General features: G+C 38.8%; 2 protein-coding genes across 5 annotated transcripts in view; one reads left to right on the top strand and one right to left on the bottom strand.

The window, feature by feature from the left end:
• The window catches only part of PSTK (phosphoseryl-tRNA kinase), a 22,398-nt gene extending 18,978 nt beyond the window's left edge, over positions 1–3,420 (top strand). The window contains exon 7 of the mRNA XM_047073566.1: positions 404–3,420. Coding sequence (XP_046929522.1) covers positions 404–600 — 197 coding nt within the window. The 3' untranslated portion in view covers positions 601–3,420. The remainder of the gene's footprint in view (positions 1–403) is intronic.
• Positions 2,753–25,131, bottom strand: IKZF5 (IKAROS family zinc finger 5). Of its 4 annotated transcripts, XM_047073562.1 has the most exons (5): positions 24,987–25,131; positions 23,369–23,517; positions 8,620–8,825; positions 6,420–6,602; positions 2,753–5,186 (listed from the first exon to the last, which is right to left on the bottom strand). In XM_047073562.1, the coding sequence occupies exons 3-5, from the start codon at positions 8,750–8,752 to the stop codon at positions 4,243–4,245; spliced, it is 1,260 nt and encodes a 419-aa protein (XP_046929518.1). In that variant the 5' UTR covers positions 8,753–8,825; positions 23,369–23,517; positions 24,987–25,131; the 3' UTR covers positions 2,753–4,242. The 4 variants fall into 4 exon arrangements, with proteins under 4 accessions (XP_046929518.1, XP_046929520.1, XP_046929519.1 ...); XM_047073564.1 differs by lacking the exons at positions 23,369–23,517; positions 24,987–25,131 and adding an exon at positions 6,829–6,877 and having other exon boundaries at positions 8,620–8,709; XM_047073563.1 differs by lacking the exons at positions 23,369–23,517; positions 24,987–25,131 and adding an exon at positions 6,823–6,877 and having other exon boundaries at positions 8,620–8,709.
• Positions 25,132–25,164: the final 33 nt, after the last annotated feature.

Below are 25,164 nucleotides of genomic sequence, written 5' to 3' on the forward strand. Positions count from 1 at the left end.
AGGGCAGATCCAGGACATTTCCATCATTGTAGGAAGTTCTAGGTTGGACATCTGCTCTAGAGACTATTTACAACAGTTTCAACCACACTGTCATTTCCTATTCCTGCTTTTTTTGCCTTACTACCTGTTAGCTCAAGAACATTCTAAACCAACCATCTTGTCAACAACAACAAAAAAATCCCCTCCAGGCTTATCTTTTCTGCTCATGCATCTCATACGAAGTTATTTAAAAGATTTGTTATCACGTCAGTGTGACCTTTTGTCTACATAGTACACCAGCTCAACTGTGATTAATAAAATCTGATCAGTTTGTCAGAAGTATTCAAATTAATTTCCTATGTTGTTAGACAGCCTGGCCTGATTTAGTTTATACAAATAATTTGAGAATGTCTTTTCATTTTAGAGGAACGAGTGCTTCCTTTCAACTTGAAGCTTCTAGCAGAAGAACTCAACAAGCTCAAAGCAGAGTTTTTGGAAGACCTAAGACAAGGAAACAAAAAGTACCTGTGCTTTCCAGAAACCACCAATGTATCAGACGCTATTGCTTTTTTTCATCATGAGAAAGAGAATATTGTCCAGAAATATTTTTCAAAGCATTAAAACTTTTGAACTTACAATCAAATATCCGATTTTGGTTGAGTTTGCAAAATAAAACCATTTTGCATTACTGGATATTTTCTAGGCCAGTGGTGTGAATTGCCAGACTTGTTTAAAAAAAAAAAAAAGTCCATTCTAAAGATCCATTTGTCATAACAGAAACTACTTCAGTTGGTGGCTTGTCAGATGTGATGTGGACAATTGAGTATCGGCAGCAGGCTTCCTCATTTACGTGCCAGAACCCTTAGGGTAGGGCTGGTGGGGACAGGAGTCTTCGTCAATAAGGCAGAGAAGGAAGAAGACAAGACGTGGATACATGGAGCTGTTTTTGTTTTTAACTCATGTGACAGATCTTCTCATGGGTAAGGCATTCTACAAATTCAAACCAATGTAGCCATAACCCCCCCCCTTTTTTTTAATTAACAGTTTACATACGGGAAAATTACTAAAAACCTAACTGGACCCTAGTTTTCAAAGAAGAAAAATCGAGATCAATAGAAGTGTTATTTTTTTATTCATGTATTACAAAAGCAAAGCTTAATTCACAATATGAACTACAGACTAGATATGGTTATTTCAGCATCAAACTGCTCTCTGGAATCCCTAAACAATGTAGTGTTTTGCAACCATACTCAGGTTTTATGTTTTGCATATAAAATATGTTCTTTACATCAAAGTACATATGAACAAAAACAAGTTGTAGAAATCATAATCCCTCTAATAAGATTATTTAATGAAAAAGTCCTTAGCAGGGAATTTCTTTAAAAATAATACATCCACTTGATAAATATCTTTGTAAAACTTAAAATGAAGTTTATCTCAACATTTTTAAAGGAATATCCCCTTTGTCAAACAATTCTGCAGATAAATGGCAAACACTTATTTCTAAAATGAAATAGCAGTGGCAAATATTCAAAGTAAAAGTCTAGCCTTTACTTGAATTTCAAGAAGTTGTAGCTACATACTAGATTAGTAAAATCTGAAACGAAATTATTCCCTGTTAATCTCTTCACAGTTTCTTAAAAAAATATTAGTGGAGATAAATTATCTATGAACTTTAAAAATCTAAACTTATGTTCACTGAACAAAAATAATTTTAGTTTCAGAGCATTGCCTGTTCACAGCAAAGTACTATAAATAGTTCACGTTCAACTTTTCCTAGCAGCTCATTTCTATAAAATATTTGATTAAAAATAAAATGGGAGAAACATATTCAACACTTAATGGAAGATAGTATCATCTTTCCATGTATAAAATTTAACTCACAGAACATTTAAATAAAATCCTAAATCTTTTTAAAAAATACAATACTAAAAAAGTTTCTAAGGTAGATTTGATTCAAAAACTTTAGTGCATTTAGAATTAATTGTAGCGCTCAAGCACTGACGCCTTTGGAACACGGACTGTGCTCTTTTAAGTCCTAGGAAAATTAGATTTCTAATTCTAGTTTATAATTATGAAAAAAAAGATATTCTCTGTTTAAATTAAAATGTACCTTCCAAACATCTATCTTTAGTTGTCAGAAAAAAGTGTTTGTCACTATTGGGCCCAGAACATAGAGTTAATAAACTGGTTTTAATGAGAGAGTCCTTCCTCCTTCTTTAATGAAATCTCTCATTTTCTATCTCAGAGTATTGCTTTCGTTTGAATTGCAAAAGCTTCCAAATGACGGCAACCTGTTTCTCCTGGCAATAAAAAAATACTAGAGCCAAGTCAGATTTGGAAATGGTTGCATGAACGTGGATCTGAGCGGTGAGTGAGTGAAGCTACAAGAGAAATACAATCGTAGATGGCGCAAGCCTCAGATCTGACAAGGAAGAGAGTTACTGACAGTTTGGACAGACTCCTTGCTGCTCTCTCAACAATGCTGCTGAGATTAGTTTCAATTGGACACTAAACCACAAGAACTCCTTTTACTGGCTTTCTAGCATTTGGAAGGGAGGGCAGAAGATTCATTAAGTTGGCACTTGGGGGTTCTGGGGACATACACTGTCTGTGTTTCCCTTTTAGTTACTATAGATGAACTGAGGTCTTTTTTGCTTATTAAATGCTTAGTAGTTAGGATATTCTCCTTAAGAAGCCAATTAGTAACACTTTGTAAGATCTGAACCAAATTAAAAAATCAAACTTTTGCAAAGTACACAGAAACCAGCAGTTAGTAACAATATATTTTATTGTTTGACCAAGCCCTCTTCAGAGTAAGCTAGTTATTACACAATATAAAAACAATAGCCTCCTATTCAAAATTATTCTAGATTTAGCAAGTCTTATTTTTGTAAACAAATCAAATATCACATTTAACTGCATCTTCTATTTTCCTACTTTTTGTACCCTTTCCTACTAAGGCGGCGATTCAGTCTCCGTATAGTTTTGTCACTGTACACGAAAAACTGGCAGGACCTGCAAATAAGCATTACAACTTGAATTCACAGCAAATCTTTTAAATGGCCAATTCTGAAGGAAAAACCAGAATTTGCTCTGCACACACGTTCTCATTTTTTTAAGTATTACTTCACCACCACATTTTCCCATGTGTTACTATACCACCTCTTCTCAGAAATTATGGACGATGAATGGACAGAGGGCAGGAAATGGACATTTCAGAGATTCTGTGTGTGTGTGTGTGTGCGCGCGCGCGCGTGTACATGTGTGTAAAGGACTGCATTTCCGAGGAGTGAGATGGATGAATTCCACTGTACCTCTTTGGTCATCAAAGGAATAGAAGGAATAACAGAGTCTCAGTATACTTATCAACCTCGCCTGACAATAATGATGTCAGAATGGAGAATTTAAATGAAAGGTTCAAATTAAAAGAAACAAAAAGGCATCTTTACAGATAATCCTCTTATATTTCTAGCACTCTCCTGTATTTACCTGTGGCTTTTACAATAAACCAGCATAAAAAGACAGGTGTTTAAACTGGAAATGGAATAAACAGGTATTTTAAATATTAAGCCCATTTTCAATTTAAGTTTCATTTCTTTTCAGAACTTTTACCTCATGTTTTTATAGCTTTAATTTGAAAGGAATGCACTATTAACATTTCCCCTTATGGAAAACAAAATCTACACAAAGTAGTTCTGTGATTATCAGTTGAAACGAAAGCGCGGCTTCAACTTCAGCAATGTGAACTAAACAGCATGTCAGTTAAGAGTGTTGTTAAAGGCAATTCCTCTCTGAAAACACTGAATAAGCTGTTAATAGACTTTGGAAGAGGCGATAATTTTACCATGCTGATTCATGGTAGAAATTACCTAGCTGCAATGTGTATGTTGAAATACCAAGAGTAGCAATAAGCTTTGAAGATTTTATGGACCATAAATATGGGAAATTTAAATGAATACCTGTTAGGATTATGACTGCACTCCAATTCTCAAATGTCTAAATGAAACGAGAAAATAGACCCCAATGTGTCTAACTGTTCTAATACATAAGTGACCCTCACCAGATTTTTATGGGGAGAAGAAAAAAAAAAGGAGAAAGTTTTGTTTCCACTGTCAAACTTACATTCTATAAATATGTAGATAGACTTTAAATTAGCAGACATCTTATTAGGAATGACCCCACCCCCAGAAAAACAAAAACAACAATAAACAAAACTATAAAACACAAAAACCAAGGAAAGCATAATGTGATTATTTTCAATCAGTGTTGGTTATGTTGTCCCCTTGCAAAATGACAGGCAAAATCATACTTGTTTTTACATTTGCAGCCACATATGTTACACTGGAAAGGATTTTCATACCCATGACATCCCATATGAATAGTGTAAAGGATGTTGTCGGCGAAGTACATATCACAGTGCTGGCAGTGGTGCAGGAGCTGAGGGTCCTGGACCGGCAGCGTGGGAGCCGGAGTGCTCGGCTGGCTGTTCCCTAGGCTGGGGGTACTGGTGTGGGCACTCGGTTCGCTGCTCGGACCTGCCACCGGACTGTAGTTCCTCTGGCTGTGGGGCGGCCGAGGCTCAGGGCTCGTGGGGGAGGAGCTCTGAGGAATACTCGCGGACACGGCGGCAACGACCGCTTGGGCAGAGGGCTGCTGCATCATGAAAGGCTTCTCATCCGGGCAGGGGACCACGTCGGGGGAGGCGGGGTTTTGGTTCTCCGGCGGTAAACTGGACAACTGTCCTGCCAGAGTCGAGAGCTGATTTAAAGGGTTGTCAACCATGAGTTCTTGTGGGTCCCTTGGCAGGCCACCCGTTGGTGCGGTTTTTGCCATACTTTCATACGAGTCGGTCTGGATATTTGGGATTTCATGGGTAAAGTCGTTAAGGTAGTCTGGCTTCTGAACCACCATGGAAGGTGGACTTAAGTTGATTAGTGCTCTTCTGCTATAGCCCAGATTGCTTGTTTTCTTCTGTAAAACTCCCCACATTTTCTTGCTGCTTAAGGAAGACCTAGTGCCTTTAATTGGTACCATTTTATGCTTGCGCCTTCGATGATGGGACAGGTTACTTCGATCACTGCAGCGGAAGGAACATAATTCACATTTGTATGGTTTTTCTCCTGTATGGGAACGCATGTGGGCTTCCAGATGGCGCTCGTAAGCAGATGCGAATGGACATAAGTGACACCTATGAGGTTTCTCACCTGTTTAAAAAGAAAAATGGGGGAGAAACTGCAAAGGTAGCTCATTTGTGGAGAGTTTCATGTTTTGTCCGTTCATTAGATTTAGAAATTGTTCACGTTTCTTTGCAAAGAAACCTGTACACTTAAATAAAGCTTAAGAACTCTTCAGCCACAATTTGAGACATAGAGATCCATTCTCTTAGTCAATATCATGTAAAAGTTGTTATGGCTTCAGCTGGCATTTTGGGAAAGAAGAGCAAAACTGACAGTACCCTGTGTAACAGTGACTTTACCAAAACCATGCCTCAGTTATATGTTTATGTACACACCTATACACGAGCACTTCTCCATACATATTCATACACACACACACACATACCCCTTCCTCAGAAAAAAAATACAAAAAGCCTTTCTAAAAAGTCCTTCTATTAAATAGAAAGCTCAAAATGGAAATGAGTTTCCTAGTCCAAGTATGAGTTATGCCAAGTGTCCCTTCAAAATGGCCAGTGCTTTACCTCTACCTTCCTCCTTCTCCTCTTCAGCTGCCACAGGGGACAATTTGAGTTAGTGCCCTTAGCTGGAAATAGTGTAAAATAAGTATCTGGAATATGAGATTTGGAGTCATTAATTTAACAAATTAAGTACTGACAAATTAAGTACTGAATACTTACTACATGTCAGCTGCTCTTTTAGGCTCTGGGGGCACCAAGAGGGCCCTGCCACAAACCCTGTCCTCAGAAGGGGTCTAGGTCAGCACCACATAGCATGAGAAACCACAGGCACACAGCTGGGACACGTGACCAGGGCTTGCCCAGGGCAGGCACAGCTAGGAGGGTTTCTCAGGAAATGGGGTGGCTACAGCAAGCCCTGCAGATTAGCAATGTAGTCTGTGACTGTATAAATGCCTTGTCCCTGGTCGGCAACTGAAACATACTAAGGATGAAGATAAAAACATTTTATCACTTCACATACCATCAGCATTAACCTGCCCAGCCTGAGAAGCAGATAAATGTTGAGAGATTACTTGGAACACGAAGAAAGATGGCTAAGGAAGGGGAAGCTCTAGAAGGGGCCTTACTTCCTCTCATTATGCTATTGTTTTGAAAAAATAGAGTAACTTCTCCATTTATCCATACCTTGTTATCAGCCATCAATGTTAAACTATTAGAACGATTTATAGGACGCATCAACCTGCCTTCCTTGGCCCCTCTCCCACCCCCAAACAAATGCCTTCTCCAGCTGTTTCTCCGTTACCTGTGTGGATTCTAATGTGTTCAATAAGCCGGGCTGTTCCTTTGCTGGCATAGTTGCAGTACCGACACTTGAGCTTCCCATCAAAGGTCCTTTCAAACCCGTCTACTAACATTCCTGAGTTTTCATCCAGAGAAACTTCAACAGATGGGTGATCGAGTCCATTTTGATCACCATCTGTTCCAGCTATAAACAAAGTATAGCAAAAGAAATTATGCATCTCAGAATCAACTCAATTTAGCATTTTGGTTTTGAGTGGTAAAAAAATCATAAATTGATAGTTAATTTAGCACAAAAGCTAAACTCGTAAGCTACAGACTTTCACTTTCTGAACTGAGGTTAATTTCACACAAAAGCAGTATCCTGTTTTTGAGAACCTTTTATAGGGGGATCTCAAATTACTTACACATACATTTTATCAGTCTTCCACATGCTTCTGAAGAAGAGAGCTGGGTATTATCCTAATGTGACAGGTGAGGAGACAGAGGGGAGTAAGGAGTAATGGCAAAGTTACACACGTTTAAGATTCTAGCCACTTCTACAAATATTATAACTGGCAGTCACAGTAATCTCCCCAATCCTAACTCTATTTACTGTAGTCTAAAGCAATTAATGTTGAGTTTTGCACTGTTCCACTTGGTTTATGCACATGTTCTAGAGGCTGGGATGCATTTAGGATCTTAACATTCTAAATAAGCACATAAAGGAAGATAGTCTATCTGATACCTCTGAATGTTGGAACTGCAAGAATTTGAAAGCTAAAAGGTATCGGTCTGGCCCTTTGTTTTTAATGTGATCTGACTACTTCTTTGTATCTATAAAGAAACTGAAGGGGCAAGTGCTCCTAATCAGGAAGACCAGCAAGCAGTGGGGACTACAAGCCTTTTCTCTTGGATCCCAGTCCAGGAACCTATAAACTCAAGTGTCAGAAGGGACATTTTTGGTGCTGCAACTTCATGGGCAAAGCACTTCTACTGCATCCCCAGGAAATAGCAGTACTATTTGTGTGAACACGTCAAGCCGCCTCCTCCACTGTTTCCTCCCTGCTTCACCAGGAGAAAAGTGATCTTGCTGGTCGGTGAAAACCCAATATCCAACAGTGCCACGGCATGGGAGGGACAAGGCTGTGTCCCCCTCTCTGATTTCTCTCTCGAGCCGGTGACTCCAAACATTTAATGTGCATGTGTATGAATCACATGAGGAGCTTTTTAAAATACAGACTGATTCAGTAGATCTGCACTGGGAACTGACATTTTACACTTCTGACAAGCTCCCAGATGATGCCTGGCCACTGCTGTTGGCCCCTAGACTACAGGCCACAGACCATCTTCATCAGGGGTCAGCAAACCTCCCATAAGGATCAGAGAGTAAATACTTTGTGGCTTTATGGGCCACATGTTCTCTATCACAACTACTGAACTCTGCTGTTATAGCACAAAAACAGCTATAGAAAACATGTGAACAAGCAAATATAGCTCTGTTTCAATCAAATGTTACTTATGGATGCTGATGTCTGAATTTCATATAATTTGCACATTAGAGTATTGTTTTGGTTCCCCCCCCCCATTTTAAAATCTAGAAATCTCTCTGAGTTTGCAGGTCATATAAAAACAGTTAGCAGTCCAGGTGGGGTCCGTGAGCTGTGGTTTGTTGACACCTGAGCTACGTTCAGAAATAAATTCCAGTGTGTTTGGTAAGCAAACAAGATAAAGTCTGTCTGTAACAGGCCCAAATGGGTTGCTTTCTCTATTCCAGTTTGCTGTCTAAATGGGTAAACATGGTCAGCGCTTTCTTCATTTTAAGAGAGAAAAAACAGAAACCCCCATCATGTCTCTGGTCTAATCCAGATTTCCTAATGGCCAAATCCTTTGTGTAGTGAAGCTGATGTTCAACCCCCTTGGGTTCCTTGTGTCGACAGTTAGCTACTAGAACTTATAAGATGGGAAGGATATTTGGAACTCCTAATCTTCCAATGAGACCATAATGCCTCTCTAGACCATGTTAGGCCCTTGGGGAAGCCTCATTCTCCCTCAACAAAAATCTGACATGTGTAAAGAGGAAAACAAATTGTACTGTATCTTTCTAAGTAAAGATGGAATGATTCACATTAGTCAATAGTGGTCTTCATCATATGCATAGCTATATACAAACATTAACATATTTATGAAAAGTGAATTAATTAATAGTATTAAGATGAGTCTACCTCCCTGAAGAGCCTCTGCTTCTTTATCCCCACTAACTGATCCAGAAATCATATTCACATGATGAGTCTGTTGAGTCAGATATTCCTGGAAATCTTTCACGAAGTCCAAAGGCTCTGGTTTCTTTTCACCCATCTTTACTTTTTTCTTTTTCTTTCTTTCTTTTTTTATTTATTTTTATTTTTTTGAAGTTTACAGTTCGTTATGCCTAGGGAGAAAAAAAGTGAAATAATTTCACACTATTTAGTGAGATCCAATATGTATTAAAACAACAGTGACAAAGATGACTATGTTCAAGGAACTAAACAAAGCTACAAAGAACACAGTACCTGCCTTTCAATATCTTACTATTTTCTTGGTGAACTAGATAAGACATACTGAAAATGTTGAATATTTAATATATTTAATATTTAAATAAACTAGGATTCAAACTTAGTCTTAAAGGATGGAATGAAATTACAAAGACAGAAAATAAGAGAAAATAAGTCCAGATGAAAGAAACAGGCACATCAGCAGGATTATCAATGGAGACAGTAAAAAAAACCAAGTGGCTCAATCAGGGCCAGAGAGAATTTTCTGGATGATGGACATATTACATATCTGCATTGCCCAATACAGTTGCTACCAGCCACACACAGCGACGAGTACTTAAAGTGTGGTGAATACAAATGACCTGAGTTTTTAATTTTATTTAATTTAAACTGAAATAGCTACATATGGCTAGTGACTATCATTTTGGACAGTAAAGGCTCTCAAATCATAGGGTTCACATGGATGAATACTCTAGAAATAAAGGTGATCTAGAACAAAGGGTGGTAAACCTTTTCCATAAAAAGGCAAGACAGTAAGTATTTTAGGCTTTGTAGGTCATAAGGTTTCTGTCGCAACTACTTAACTGCCGTCATAGCTGAAAGTGGCCATAAAAAACGTGAATAAATTGAGTATGGCTGTATTCCAAAATAAAGCTTTATAGAGGCAGGCCTTAAGCCAGGTTTGGCCTACATGCCATAATTTCCCTGACCCCTGCCCTAGAAATCCAAATCACCACCTCTGCCGCTACCCATCATGCTATGAGAATGGAGGGAAAAAATTAAGAAAGAAAACAAAAAATCTGATGCTCATGTAAAGTATCATATAAGATTTTGTAACCACAAACTAAACTGATCCTCACATAGGTATAATTATGGCCCAAATTCAGAAATCAAATAATGAAAAAGTTTTCTAGTAAAAACAAGCACCTAGGAGACAAAAGTCTTTTCTTCCAGTAAAAATATTTTTATGCAAATGTCTAAGGTCTTGTTAAATATATCTTCTGCTAAATTTTTTCCTCATTAAATATTCCAACTATTTAATGAGTTACTTCTATCTAAAAACACTCATCTTTGAAAGCCAGATGATTCATTCAGTAGAATGAATCTAAAGATTAGTCACTTCTCAATATGTAAGTTTAACATTTTCTCAAAGCCCGGCATACACACAGAAGAGCACATAAATCCTAAGGGTAGAGCTCAATGAATTGTCATACGCTGAATGCATCCATGAAGTCAGCACCCACATGGAGAAACAGAAGGCCACCCGCATCCTGGTAGCACCCCGGCACACCTTCCTGTGCTGGTCCCTGAGCCCCAGCAAGGACCCTGCGACCTCTGAAATTGCTATGGCACAGGGTTTGCATATATCAGCTTTAGATAGTGCAAAATGGTTTTTCAAAGTGCTTAAACCAGTTTACACTCTCACCAGCAGTGAACAAGAGCTCTCTTGCTCTACATCCCTGCCAACACACAGGTATTTATTGCTTTTTTCATTGTAGCCATTCCAGTGCATATATGGTGGTATCACACTGGTTTTAATTTCTATCCCTTGATGATTAATGAAGTTGTGTACTTTTTATGTTAATTAGCCATGAAGACACCCTCTATTTTCATACCCAGTGATAGCTTTCAAGTCTTTTGCCTATTTTTCTAATAGGTAAGAGTTCTTTGTAATATTCTGGATATGAGCTCTTTATTGGATATGTGGATTTCAAGCGTCTTCTCTCACTCTGTTTGCCTTTTCACTTTCCTAAAGATAACCTCATGAACACAAGTTCTTAATACAGTCCAACTTCCCCATTTCTTTCCTTCACATTTAGAGTTGTGTCCTTACCAATATCTTACTTGAGGATGTTCTTCTGTAGTTTCTTCTAAAAACTTTACTAGTTTTTTGTGTTTTTTTTTTACCTTTCATATTTCATCTGGAATTTGTGTATGTATAGTGTGAGGTGAAGAGTCAAAATATACTTTTTTCCCAAAGAGATGTCCTAGCAACACGCATTTCATAGACTAGCCTTTCTCCACTAGATTCTACTATCATCTTTCTAAATCAGGTGATTATATATATGTGGCTCTATTTCTGGATTCTCTATTCTGTTTCACTGGTCTATTTTTGTCTATGCTCACACACCACGTGGTCTTTTTCTTTTTTTTTTTTAACAATTTAATTTTTATTTTATTTTGAAAGTTAGTGATGTGTGGGCAGAGTCTACACATACATATTTGCATTTGGCTGATGAAAAGAAAAGTTTCAAGAAAGTGCACAAGAAATAAAGGGCGCCAAGCACAGATGGCAACCACATTAAGAACTAAACAAACAAACCTACTCCAGTGTGATTCAAACTGCAGTGGTGGACGGGACCGTCAAATCCACAGAATCTTAAGAGCTGGAAGAAAGTTTAGAAATCGAGTCCTCCCCCTCCTCCTTCATGATATAATCCCCCCTCTATGATCTTATGACCAGCTAGATCCTCTTCATTACATCCCTAGTCAGCAATTCTCTTCTCCCCCCCTATAGCTAACATGTCTGCTGAACTCAGTCATCCCTTAAATGGCATGATAAATTTTTTTAGATTCCTTCTGAATTTTTTCTAGGAGGTGTCACAAATTATGATATCCGCTCCTGCATTAAATATCAGAGAATCTTCTAAGGATGGAAGGAGGAGGGGGCATGTAAACAACCTCCTTTGACTGCTATTTAGATGTTTCAAAGAGCTAAATATTTCAAAAGTTATTTCAACCAAATGGAGATTTACACAATACATGTATGTCTCCAAACAGTTTTTTTTAACTAAATGGGATTTTTAGTAGATATTCTGATAGTTTTACTATATTAGGTATTTATACACACACAGACACACACACACACACACACACACACATATTTTTAGTGATTCATCACTTACACATAACACCCAGCACTCATCCCAACAAGTGTCCTCCTTAATACCCCTTGCCCCTTTAGCCCATCCCCTCACCCAACACTCCTCCAACAACACTGTTCTCTGTATTTAAAAGTCTCTTATGGTTTGTCTCTGTTTTTATATTGTTTTTGTGTCCTTTCCCTTATGTTCATCTATTTTGTATCTTAAATTTCATGAGTGAAATTTGTCTGAATATTTGTCTGACTTACTTCATTTAGCATAATATACTCTAGTTCTATCCACGTTGTTGCAAATTGGAAGATTTCATTCTTTTTGATTGCTGAGTGAGATTCCATTGTATATATACCACATCTTCTTTATCCATTCAGTCGATGGACATATGGGCTCTTTCCATCCTTTGGCTATTGTTGATAGTGCTGCTATAAACATTGGAGTGCATGTGCCCCTCTGAATCAGCACTCCTGTATCCTTTGGATAAACACCTAGTAGTGCAATTGCTGGGTCGTGGGGTAGATCTATTTTTAATTTTTTGAGGAACTCCATACTGTCTTTTGGAGTGGCTGCACCCATCTACATTCCCACTAGCAGTGCAAAAGGGTTCCTCTTTCTCCACATCCTCACCAACATGTTGTTGCCTGAGTTAATTTTAGCCATTCTGACAGGTGTGAGGTGGTAACTCACTGTGGTTTTGATTTTTATTTTCCCGATGAGTGATGTTGAGCATCTTTTCACGTGTCTGTTAGCCATCTGGATGTCTTCTTTGGAAAAGTGTCTATTTATGCCTTTTGTCCATTTCTTCATTGGATTATTTGTTTTTGGGGTGTTGAGTTTGGTTAGGTTGTTTATAGATTTTGGATACTAACCCTTCATCTGACATGTCATTTGCAAATATCTTCTCCCATTCCATAGGTTACTTTTGCTGTTTCCTTCGCTGTGCAGAAGCTTTTTATCTTGATGAGGTCCCAATAGTTCATGTTTGCTTTTGTTTCCCTTGCCTCCAAAGACATGTTGAGTGAGTTGCTACAGCTGAGGTTGAAAAGGTTGTTGCCTGTTTTCTCCTGTAGGATTTTGATGGATTCCTGTCTTATGTTTAGGTCTTTCATCCATTTTGAGTTTATTTTTGTGTATGGTGTGAGATAGTGGTCCAGGTTCATTCTTCTGCATGTCGCTGTCCAGTTTTCCCAACACCATTTGCTGAAGAGACTTTTTTTTCCATTGGATATTCTTTCCTGCTTTGTCAAAGACTAGTTGGCCATACATTTGTGGGTCCATTTCTAGGTTCTCTATTCTGTTCCAGTGATCTATGTGTCTGTCTGTCTTTGTGCCAGTACCATACTGTCTTGATAATTACAGCTTTGTAATACAGCCTGAAGTCCAGAATTGTGATGCCTCCAGCTTTGGTTTCCTTTTTCAGGACTGCTTTGGCTAACTGGAGTCTTTTCTGGTTCCATACAAATTTTAGGACTGTATGTTCTAACTCTGTGAAATGCGGGTGTTATTTCGATAGGGACTGCATTGAATATGTAGGTTGCTTTGGGTTGTATCAACATTTTAACAATATTTGTTCTTCTGATCCATGAGCATGGAATGTTTTTCCATTTCTTTGTGTCCTTTTCCATTTCTTTCATAAGCTTTCTATAGTTTTCAGCATATACATTTTTCACCTCTTTGGTTAGGTTTATCCCTAGGTATTTTATGGTTTTTGGTGAAATTGTAAATGAGACTGATTCCTTGGTTTCTCTTTCTGCTGCTCCATTATTGGTGTATAGAAATGCAACCGATTTCTACACATTGATTTTATATCTTATGACATTGCTGAACTCATGAATCAGTTCCAGCAGGCTTTTGGTGAGTCTTTTGGGTTATCCACATAGAGTGTCATGCCATCTATGAAGAGTTAGTTTAACTTCTGCCTTGCCAATTTGTATGCCTTTTATTTTTTTGTGTTTTCTGATTACTGAGGCTAGGGCTTCCAAAACTATGTTGAATAACAGTGATGAGAGTGGATATCGACTTTAGATCGTGTTCTTGACTTTAGAGGGAAAGCTCTCAGTTTTTCCCCATTGAGAATCATATTCATGGTGGGGCTTTCATATATGGCTTTTATGATCTTGAAGTCTGATCCTTCCTTCTATCCCTACTTTCTGGAAGGTTTTATCAAGAAAGGATGCTGTATTTTGTCAGATGCTTTTTCAGCATCTATTGAGACAGTCATGTGGTTCTTATCCTTTCATCACAATGTGATGTATCACATTGATTGATTTGTGGATATTGAACCAACCCTGCATCCCAGGAATAAATTCCAGCCGATCATGGTGAATAATTCTTTTAATGTATTGTTGGATCATGTTTGCTAGTATTATTGAGAATTTTCCCATCCATGTTCATCAGGGATATTGGGTCTGTAGTTCTCCTTTTTAGTGGGGTCTTTGGTCTGGTTTGGTTTGAAATCAAGGTAATGCTGGCCTCATAGAATGAGTTTGGAAGTTTTCCCTCCATTTCTATTTTTTGGAACTGCTTCAAAAGAACAGATGTTAAGTCTTGTTTAAATGTTTGGTGGAATTCCCCTGGAAAGTCATCTAGCCCTGGACTCTTGTTTGTTGGGAGATTTTTGATTACTAATTCAATTTCTTTCCTGGTTATAGGTCTGTTCAAATTTTCTACTCCTTGTTTCAGTTTTGGTAGTTTGGATGTTTCTAGGAATTTGTCCATTTCTTCCAGATTGCCCAATCTGGTGGCATATGATTGCTCATAATATTCTCTTATTATTGTTTGCATTTCTGCAGTATTAGTTGTGATCTCTCCTCTTTCATTTGTGATTTTATTTATTTGGGTCCTTTCCTTTTTCTTTTTGAACAATCTGGCCAGGGTTTATCAATTTTGTTAATTCTTTCAAAGAACCAGCTCCTGGTTTCATTGACCTGTTCTACTGGTTTTGTTTTGTTTTGTTTTTTAATTTCAATATTATTGATTTATGCTCTATTCTTTATTATTTCCCATCTTCTAGTTTTGGGCTTTATTTGCAGTTCTTTTTCCAGCTCTTGTAAGTGAAGGCTAGGTTGTATATTTGAGACCTTTCTTCCTTCCTTGAGAAGGCCTGGATTGCTATATACTTCCCTCTTATGACCACCTTTGCTGCATCCCAGACGTTTTGGGCTGTCATATTTTCATCTCCACTGGCTTCCATGTACTTTTGAATTTCCTCATTAATTTCTTGGTTAACCCATTCATTCTTTAGTAGGGTGTTCTTTAATCTCCAAGTATTTATGGTCTTTCCAAATTTTTTCTTGTAGTTGACTTCAAGTTTCATAGCATTTTGGTTTAAAAATATGCACAGTATGACCTCTATCCTTTTGTACTGGTTGAGGGCTATTTGTGTCCCAGTATGTGATCTATTCTGGAGAATGTTCCAGGTGCACTCAAGAAAAATGTGTATTCTACTGCTTTAGGATGAAATGTTCTGAATATATTTGTTAAGTCCATCCAGTCCAGTGTATCATTCAAAGCTAGTTTCCTTGTTGATTTTCTGCTTAGTTGATCTGTCCATTGTTGTAAGTGGGGTGCTGAAGTCCCCTACTATTATGGTATTATCACCAATGAGTTTCTTTATGTTTGTGGTTAATTGATTTATATACTTGGGTGCTTCCACATTGGGGGCATAAATATTTACAACTGTTAGATCTTTTTGGTGGATAGACCCCCTTAATTGTGATATAATATGCCCTTCTTCATCTCTTGTTACAGTCTCTATTTTATTTTAAAATCTAGTTTCTCTGATATAAGTATGGCTACTCCAGCTTTCTTTTGAACACCATTAGCATGATAGATGGTTCTCCATCCCCTTACTTTTAATCTGCAAGTGTCTTTAGTTCTAAAATGGGTCTCTTTTAAGCTGCATATAGATGGGACTTGTTTTCTTACCATTGTGATACCCTATGTCTTTTGATTGGAGTTTTTAATCCATTGACATTTAGAGTGAGTAGTGAATAAATTCAGTACCACCGTGTTGCTGTTTCTGGTGATGTTCTCTGGTCCTTTGTAGTCTTTGTTGTGTCCAATCTTTTTTGTTTCATTTCGTCTTTTATCCACTCAAAGACTCCCCCTTAAAATTTCTTCCAGGGCTGGTTTAGTGGTCATGAACTCCTTTAGTTTTTGTTTGTCTGGGAAACTCTTTCTCTCTCCTATTTTGAATGACAGCCTTTCAGGATAAAGAATTCTTGGCTGCATATTTTTCCAATTCAACACATTGAATATATCCTACCACTCCTTTCTGGCCTGCCAAGTGTCTGTGGATAACTCTGCTGCAAACCTGGTCTTCCCTTATAGGTTAAGGCTAATTTTTTCCCTTGCTGCTTTCATACTTCTTTCCTCATCTGTGTATTTTGTGAATTTGACTATAATACGCCTTGGTGATGGTCGGTTTTTGTTGAATCTAATGGGAGTTCTTTGTGCTTCTTGGATTCTGATCTCTGTGTCCTTCCCCAGATTAGGAAAGTTTTCTGCTATGGTTTGCTCACATAAACCTGCCCCTTTTTCTCTCTCTTCATCTTCTGGAACCCCTGTGATTCAGATGTTATTCCTTTTTAATAAGTCACTGAGTTCTCTAAATCTTGTATCGTGTTCTTTTGCCTTTGTTTCCCTCTTTTTTCTCTGCTTCATTATTCTCCATAATTTTGTGGTCTACTTCCTCCATCCTTGCCATTGTGGCGTCCATTTGAGACTGCATTTTGCTTGCAGCATTTTTAATTTCGTCCTGACTAGATTTTACTTCTTTTATCTCTGCAGAAAGGGATTCTATGTTTTTTTCAACCCAATCTGGTATTCTTATTATCATGGTTCTAAATTCTAGTTTGGACATTTTGCTTGTATCTGTGTTGATTAAGCCCCTGCCTGTCATTTCTTCCTGTTCTTTCTTTTTGGGTGAATTCCTTCATTTGTCATTTTGGAGGAATAAGAAAGTTAATGAAATAAAAGTTAAAAATTAAAAACAAAACAAAAAATGAAATAAAAGAAGTTTGATCCTAGGTGTGTTTTGGTCTGCTTGTTGAAAGGTTGATAAAATAGTGTAAAAAAAAAAGGGGGGGCAAGAAAAGAAAAAAAGAAAAAAAGGTTAAAAAATGTATTTTTTATAAGCCCTAAATATTTTATTTATTAGATTTTTTTTAAACGTTTATTCATTTTGGAGAGACAGAGAGACAGAGTGTGAGTGGGGGAGGGGCAGAGATGGATGGAGACACAGAATCTGAAGCAGGCTCCAGGCTCTGAGCTGTCAGCACAGAGGCCGACACAGGGCTCAAGCTCATGAAGCATGAGTTCACGACCTGAGCTGAAGTTGGATGCTTAACCAAATGAGCTACCCAGGAACCCCTAAAAATTTTTAAACTTAAAAAAAAATTTTTATATAATAAAATAAAACGAAATAGAATGAAAAATTCTTAAAAATAAAAAATAAAGTAAAAAAACAAAAAAAAAAGAAAAATACATTTTTTTCTTTCTGTATCCATGCAAAATAAAATGAAAAAAAAAAACCCAATTTACACAAAACCAGAAGCAGAAAAACAAATAAATGAACCAGCAAACAGAATTAAATCCAAATGAAGTTACATCCAATTACCCCTAGAACTCAAACTATGAAGTACTCTATAGTCTGTACACTAAGCAGGTAGAGGGACTTGTTCTAGGAGATATGCTCGGAGGGAGCATTTGGGCAGGGCTTGGTGTAATGGCTCCATTCTCCACTAGGTAGCGCTGCTTAGCTTACTGAGGTGGATCGGTGTGGTGCCCGTGTGTGTGCAGGAGATAGAAATGGCTTTACCCAGCTCCCTAGTCTCTGGCACAGGAACTTCATGCTCTCACCAACCCATGATCAAGCACCCCTCCTTTGTCTCAGGCCTCCGTCCACTCCCCACCTCTACTCTGTCCATGTCCAAGCTGTCCGCCTACCAGGCGGCACCTCCCTCCAGAGTGTTGATCCCAGGTGGGGTTGTGTTTCAAAACCCCACACTTTGGGGCGCCTGGGTGGCTCAGTCAGTTACATGTCCAACTTCGGCTCAGGTCATGATCTCACGGTCCGTGAGTTCAAGCCCCGCGTCAGGCTCTGTGCTGACAGCTCAGAGCCTGGAGCCTGTTTCAGATTCTGTGTCTCCCTCTCTCTCTGACCCTCCCCCCGTTCATGCTGTGTCTCTCTCTGTCTCAAAAATAAATAGACGTTAAAAAAAATTTTTTTTTCAAAACCCCACACTTTGAGAGAACCCTGTGGCTTGGACCCACTATGACTCTCTGGGGGAAGGTCTTGCTGCACAATGGCCAGGTGCCTGCTGGCCCCAGAAAACGTTTGTGTGATCGTGCAGCCACAGGGATTCAGAGATTGTGGCAAATCACAATACCCAGCTGGCATCAGGTTTCACTACACTCTGGCATATATGTCCCAATACCAGCAAACGTGTCTGCTCTCCAGAGTCCACTGGGACCTTTGTCTGTGGGAAGGCCGTATGGCCTCACCAAATGCTCTCCAAGCAGGGGAACCATTTCTCCCCATGTGGCATGCGGACCCCTCAGACCCTGCTGCCTGCTCCTGGGGATTCGCCCTATTTCCTCACCAGAGCACCACCAGCCACTGGGCTCCAGAACTTCAGACTCTGTGCTCCAATGTTTATAGAATCCTGGTGGTATTGAAACCCTCTCCTTTCTTCCTGTCAAAGGTTTTGGGGAACAGATTTCTTGTTCAGTCCCCTGTGTTTTCACTCTTCCTCTCTCTTTCTCTAGCTACTTTCGAGGGAGTGTTTTTCCTGCACTCTCCCAATGCACCACACTCTCCACCTTTCTCTGTCCTCTCTCCACAAAAACAGCTCCCTACCCTCCGCTGCTTTTGTCTTCCCCAGTTCACCTCTCTGCACTGCATACCTGCCGAGTTCTGTGGCTCAGGTTATGCAGACTGTTGTGTTAATCCTCAGATCAATTTCCTAGGTGTGCAAAATGGTTTGGTGCTAATCTAGCTGCACTTCAGGGATGAGACAAACTGAGGATCTCCATGCCGCTTGCCTAATAATAATTAGGCAGTCCTAATAATAAAAATCTTAATAACTCAGGTACTAAGGTCCACCAGTACGTTTTTCTTCTTCAAGAATGTCTGGACTAGTCTGGGTACTTTTCAATCTGTTTTCCAAAGCATGAACTGTGGAGTTGAGAAATGAGAAGGCTCCGTGACAGCACATTTCCCAATTAACAGCAGCTTGATTGATATTTTAAGACCAAAACTTCTGTTTTAACTAAAGAGAACTCTAATAGATATAGACTAACCCTTAACTATGTCACTCCTGTAGCATGCTGTACTATACAATACTGCAGTGATATTTTAGGAACTAATGGAAGGACACAGGGCAGTTTTTGGTTTCCCTTATTTACTGGCCCCAGACTGATTTTTATTTAATATCTGTATTTCTTGTCTTTCTCTCTCCTCACATCTAACTTGTTCTTTATTCTGAACATATCTATCCAAGTAAGGATGTGCAAATGACCAAATTTTCACTGTTCTTAATGCAACATTTGTGAATAGTTCTTTTCCTCCCTTCTTAGAAGATGTTTAGGGGTTTTTAAAAGGTATTGTTATTACTACATCTTTTCATTGTTTTCTAGAAAGTTGAGGCCACTGAAGGTCTATCCTCTAGATAAACAGAGTATTACGGTATTAGGCCAAACGTACTAGCTTGAAGACTCTAAACAGAAACTTCTCTCAGCCACAGTTTCTTATTTTGTAAAATGGGATAGTACCAACTGGCAATGCTGTTTTAAGTTTTACAGGTATGTATACGTAAAGTATCTCACAACCTGTGTAGCATACGGCATGTTCTCAGACAACAGTAGCTATTTTGCAGCAAAAAAATGGTTATACCCGAGGTCAAAAAATTCTTCCTGTCCTAGATTTTTTTCCCCTTTTTCTCAGTTCATCAACTGAGCATCATAAGCTATCATTTTATATATATGTTCTTTAGTTACAATGAAACACACATGGTCTACCCTCGTCTCATTAATTCCCATAGCCCAAATTGCGATTTCCCAAACTCATATCTTATTTTACTCTCTTAGGCCACCTCTTTAAATCATTTGCTTTAGTCTGGCTCAACTTTCTCAGTCTTAAGGATCATTGTTGGTTTCTGAACAAGTTTGTTTCAGTTACTTTTTCCCATCTTACCATGCTTATCTAAACTGGTTCTCTCTGCTTCCTAATCAGTGTATTACTAATTGTTCCATGACTGTTGTTGATTCTGCTCATTTGTCCTTTAAAATTTAACCTTTGAGGGGCGCCTGGGTGGTTCAGTCGGTTAAGCGTCCGAGTTCGGCTCAGGTCATGATCTCGCAGTTCTTGGGTTCGAGCCGCGCATCGGGCTCTGTGCTGACAGCTCAGAGCCTGGAGCCTGCTTCCGATTCTGTGTCTCCTTCTCTGTTCCTCCCCTGCTCACGCTCTGTCTCTCTCTTTCTCAAAAATAAATAAAGATTAAAAAAAAATTTTAATTTAACCTTTGATCAGGGGCAAAAAAAAAAAAGTGAGCCAGTCAGCTCCAATGAAAAAGGTTATAAAGAATAAGATCTACAATAATTGGTAGTAAGATTATAACTCAATAAAAGGGAAAGGGAAAAAAGGACAACAAAACACACAGGGGTGGGAAACAGTGTAAAGATATACATAAAAAGGTATGAAATACAGCAGACAGATTAATCAAATGAGTTCCAGAAAAATAAAAAGATAAGCCAAGAGAAATGTTTTTCAAAAAAATAACAATCAAGAAATTCCAAAATTAAAGATGTCTTTCAGACAGAAAGGGATCATAGAGTGCAAAACAGAACCTATGATAATAACAGACACATTTTGAAATTTTAAAACCTCAAAGAAGATAAAGAGAACATAAAACTACTCAGAGGAAAAAAAGGCAATCTACCCACGTAAAAAAAAAACCAATCAGACTGATATCTGAGTGTCAAACAGTAGGTGCAAGAAAACAGCAGAGTAATCATTCACTCAAATTTAGAATGTTTAAAATTCCTCAAGTTGATATAGGGTATCTTCCAAAAATCTACATCACAATTAACAGAAAATTTAGTTGCATTCCCTTTGGAATCAAGAACAAGACAAGGATGCTTGCTATTACTACTGCTACTCAATAAAGTACTAGAGGTAGAGGCCCCCCACAATAAGAGGAAAAAGAAATAAAAGGGATGAGGATTAGTAAGGCCCTACAGATTGTCTGTATCCTAATTATAAAAGTCGTAATTAAGAAAGAAATCCTGGTATTTACATTACAACTTAGCATCACTTCTTGCTAATCAGTTCATATGAAAACTGAGATGTGTCCACTGGAAAATATCTGAATATGCTTTGATAGTCTTCAAAAAGCAAGATCTTACCAACTCCTGATTAGAAGGCCTAACATTGCTATGGTACAACATGTGACCATGCAGAAAAAAAAAATGCATGAGATTGCCAGTAAGCAAGCAGAAGAAAATGGTATTTTTATACATGCATCTCAAGTTTTAAGAACACAAATGAACCTAATTACAGAGGATGGCTGGCATATTTTGACAGTCTTGGCTATTATCACATTGTCACATTATAAATTTCACTGCGTTCTCTGCCATAAATTGTGTGATTTTCAATCATAATGCATGATGGACTTTAAAAAAAAAGGATGCCTACGAAAAAAGGGAAGATCACAACACTGTAAATATGGGGAGAAAACTGTTCTTAAATTAGAGTTTTAAATATATTGATGAGTTTTAACCTCTGGTATTTCTGCAATGGTTCAGAAATTACGTGTCATTCCATCCCTAAGCATTTTTTATGCTCCCTTGACCTATATCACATCTATCTCTCTCACACCCTCTCTTACTTTCTCTCTCTCTTTTGCGCACGCGCGTGTACACACACACACACACACACACACACACACACACACACACGCACACACACACACACACACACACCATGACAGGCCCTTGCCTAAATCTGAATGGAGTCTTTGGTTCAAAATCCAGCTCTCTCCATCTCAAGCCACTATTTCTAATCAACAGTAAATAGAAAAAGAACAATAACTGAAACTACGGAACACTTCCTAATATCAAAAGAAAATAAAGGTTTCATATCCAAACCCTCTTCCTGTCTTTAATAATCATCAGTCTCTGAAAGTTTAATAATCTAAGAACTTCACAAATTAACTGAAATCTGGAGATGCCCCTAAGACACTGATAAATTTAAAAACCTCTCCAAACATACCATAAAAATCTACTTTAAGAAATCAGCAAACTATAATGTTTTTACTGGAGGTATCTTTTCCACAAGCCATGAATTCAACACCTTGGGACTTGTTAGCCAAAATATAACTTACACAAAATTTCAAAATGGAAGATCATGTCATCAGAAAAAGAAACATATTTGAATTCTCCAATTTTATTACAGATTTGGGTGGTGTATTCCTAACCTGACCTATTCTTTCCACTAAATGATATCGAATTATATCAACCATGGAAGAATTATTCCCGTTCCTTATGATACGGCAAAACTTTTGTGTCTCCCCTGTGATTACTCTGATAAAAGTTAAGTTGGGTCTAGTATGGTAACCCCCGGGGTGTAGGTACATGTCTGTATAAACTGGGTAGAATGTACCTTAACCATTTTTATGCCAACAGTTTCTCCCAAATTACCCATTCGAGGCTCAAAAATAAGGTTCTTACAAAACAGCCAGAGGCTACCCAGTGAAGGAAAGAAGCATTTAAGAAACAAACTTTGGGATCCCAAAAGAACATGAAAACCTCTTCACCTTTAAGCAGGTAACTTAAAACGATTCTCCAACCTTTCTTGGTTTCTGATACTGGTGTATGAAGTTTTCTGATATTTGTTTTTCAGTCTCACACTATAAATGGGAAGTTGTTGATACACATACAAGTGCACACACATAAACCCTCTCTTAACCAGGAGCTAACAAAACAGGCATCATGATGTGAATTAGAAGACAGCCACAACCATGAAACAGCAGTGACATAAGAACCAGAAGAATTCTCTATGGCCTACCTTCCCCCCAAAGTCTATCTTTTTTATTAGCTATGGGAAATTTTTGAAAACAACATGATACAGGAATAGAAATATCTATTTTATTCACCTACTCTTTGGGGGTTACTAACCATAAGGTAGAAAACTGAGCAACCAACTTACTTATACAACAGCTTAATTTGGTGGTTAGGTATGCCTCTACAAAAGTGACTGCAGCTTAATAGATGTGCTTATTTTTATGGCCTAATAATTACAGTCACTGAAAGATTTACTTTGCCATGGAATACACATCAATGGAGAAAGAAGCCTGACAAATGAGGACTGATTTGTAGAGAGAGTGACGCAGACTCTTCAAAGATAATTAGGACACATTTCCTTCGATTACAGAATCGTCCAAAACAAATTCTTTGAAAGCAAAAAGGGACATTATAAGGCTTTGAGAAATCAGAAAACATAACATAAAAGTAAAACATAAAGTTAGAAGATATCCAAAACAGGAGCTACACACTCTAACCTTTTCACCCCAAATCAGTTCCTCCTTTTTCTTGCCACTCCAACATTGATGAAATGAAGAGTAATCGAAATTTACTCTGGAGACACACCAAGGGACTCCAAAAGGCCATGGAGGGAATTTCAACTAAAATTGAAAAGCCATACAGAGTTCTGCAAAGAAAAGCACACCACAAATCAAAACCTTTATGACAAAAAGTTAACTAGCATCTACAGGTTTAAGCTAAGAAAATAACCTGTGCCAATTTTAAAATTCCCAGAAAACTAAACTAGTAGATAATGAAAGAACAAAGCAACAAGTTTATTTCAACAAAAGCTACAAAGAACCACCAAAGACTAACAAGCACTAATTTGACTTTTTCCACCCACTGGTGGATTTCTTAAGATTTCGTTTTGGCAAATTCTCAATAATGTTTATTTTCTTAAACTCAAGTTATGAACTTCATTTGTGCACAGTATTGTACACTTACAGAGTCAGGCTTAGTACTGCTGAACAACTACAGTTGCATAAAAATAATGCACTAGTCCTAGGGAAACATTTGTGGGAAAGGGCTAAAAAGGAAACCTCCAAGCACACCCCACAACGAACGAACACTTGATTCCCCTCTTTATTATGCTCTCTATCGCAATCCCAAACACGTAGGGTTTTCTAGGACGCGGTTTGAACCCCTAGGGGGCAAAAAAACACCAAACATCTCAATTCCCCATAACGATTTCCCAACAATATATTAATCAGTAGCTGTTGAAGGCATGTCATAAATTAAAATAAAATGCAATTTTAAAACTAACTGTCCAGATGTTTAAAATTTTGTTTTAAATAAGTTTTGTTTCTTCAAAACCGAATTTTCCTTAGATCTCACAATTTAAAGTAGCTTTATTTCTTCCTCCAATTGTCACTTCCCATTAGGGTTCCCAATAGCACATTAAGGGGACACTACACGGGCCACGTGGTCAGTGGTAGCTGGAACCGGTTTAACCTCAATTCAAATTCAGTTACAGAGCACTTAATAGTTGCACGGCTTGGTTACCCGCGCTACAGACAGTTTATTAAGAGACTTAAGCCTGCGTGAACTTGAATGGGTCTTCGCTGCAAAGCCCTCCCCAAACCTCACATCTCCCAAAATGAGAGTGCATAAACAGTAGAAACTAACCCAGGCAGGACCATTAGATAACAGAGGTTTTAAAAGTCCTCCCAAGGAGCAGCCCAGGACTGGCGTCGGGGCAGCATCCTCATAAGGATTCGCAACACTTAGGAGTCCCGCGCCTCGTCTAACCCCCAGGCCCTGGGACCCGGTGAAGACGCAAACCTCGGGGAGACCCCCGCACGACCACCTGTCAGAGCGAGAAGCAGCTCCCTACCCAGGAGTCTCCAGCCCCTGCCTACAGGCGCCGCTCCCTCGGGGCTCCCGGAACCGAGAAACAGCACATTCCTCACTCGGGCCAAGAACACCCTGGGTCGCGACCCTGCTGACCGACCGACCACGCCCAACCTTCCGCTGAGACTGAGTCCCGAGCGGGGTCAGCCGGCCCGCTGCGAACTCGACTCTCGTCTCCCGCCGCTCCTTCTTAACTGTCCTGTTCAGCTGTGTCGCCGCCTTCCGAGCCGGAAGCCTGCTACTTACCACCTGACCACCGCACCGAGTAACTCCCACCGCCTTGTTTAATGCCGCTACCGTCGCCGCCGCCGCCGTCTTCGTCACCGTCGCCGCCGCCGCCATGTTTGTTGTGTCTCCGACTCTCTTCCCGCCCCACAGCCTTGTCGAAGTCTCGCGTGAGCAGGGCTTATGGCAAAGGCGGAGA

Source organism: Lynx rufus, unplaced genomic scaffold, assembly GCF_022079265.1.
Source record: "Lynx rufus isolate CCGP_SWC_20201006 ecotype Redwood Valley unplaced genomic scaffold, mLynRuf1.p SCAF_11, whole genome shotgun sequence".
NCBI lineage: Eukaryota > Metazoa > Chordata > Mammalia > Carnivora > Felidae > Lynx > Lynx rufus.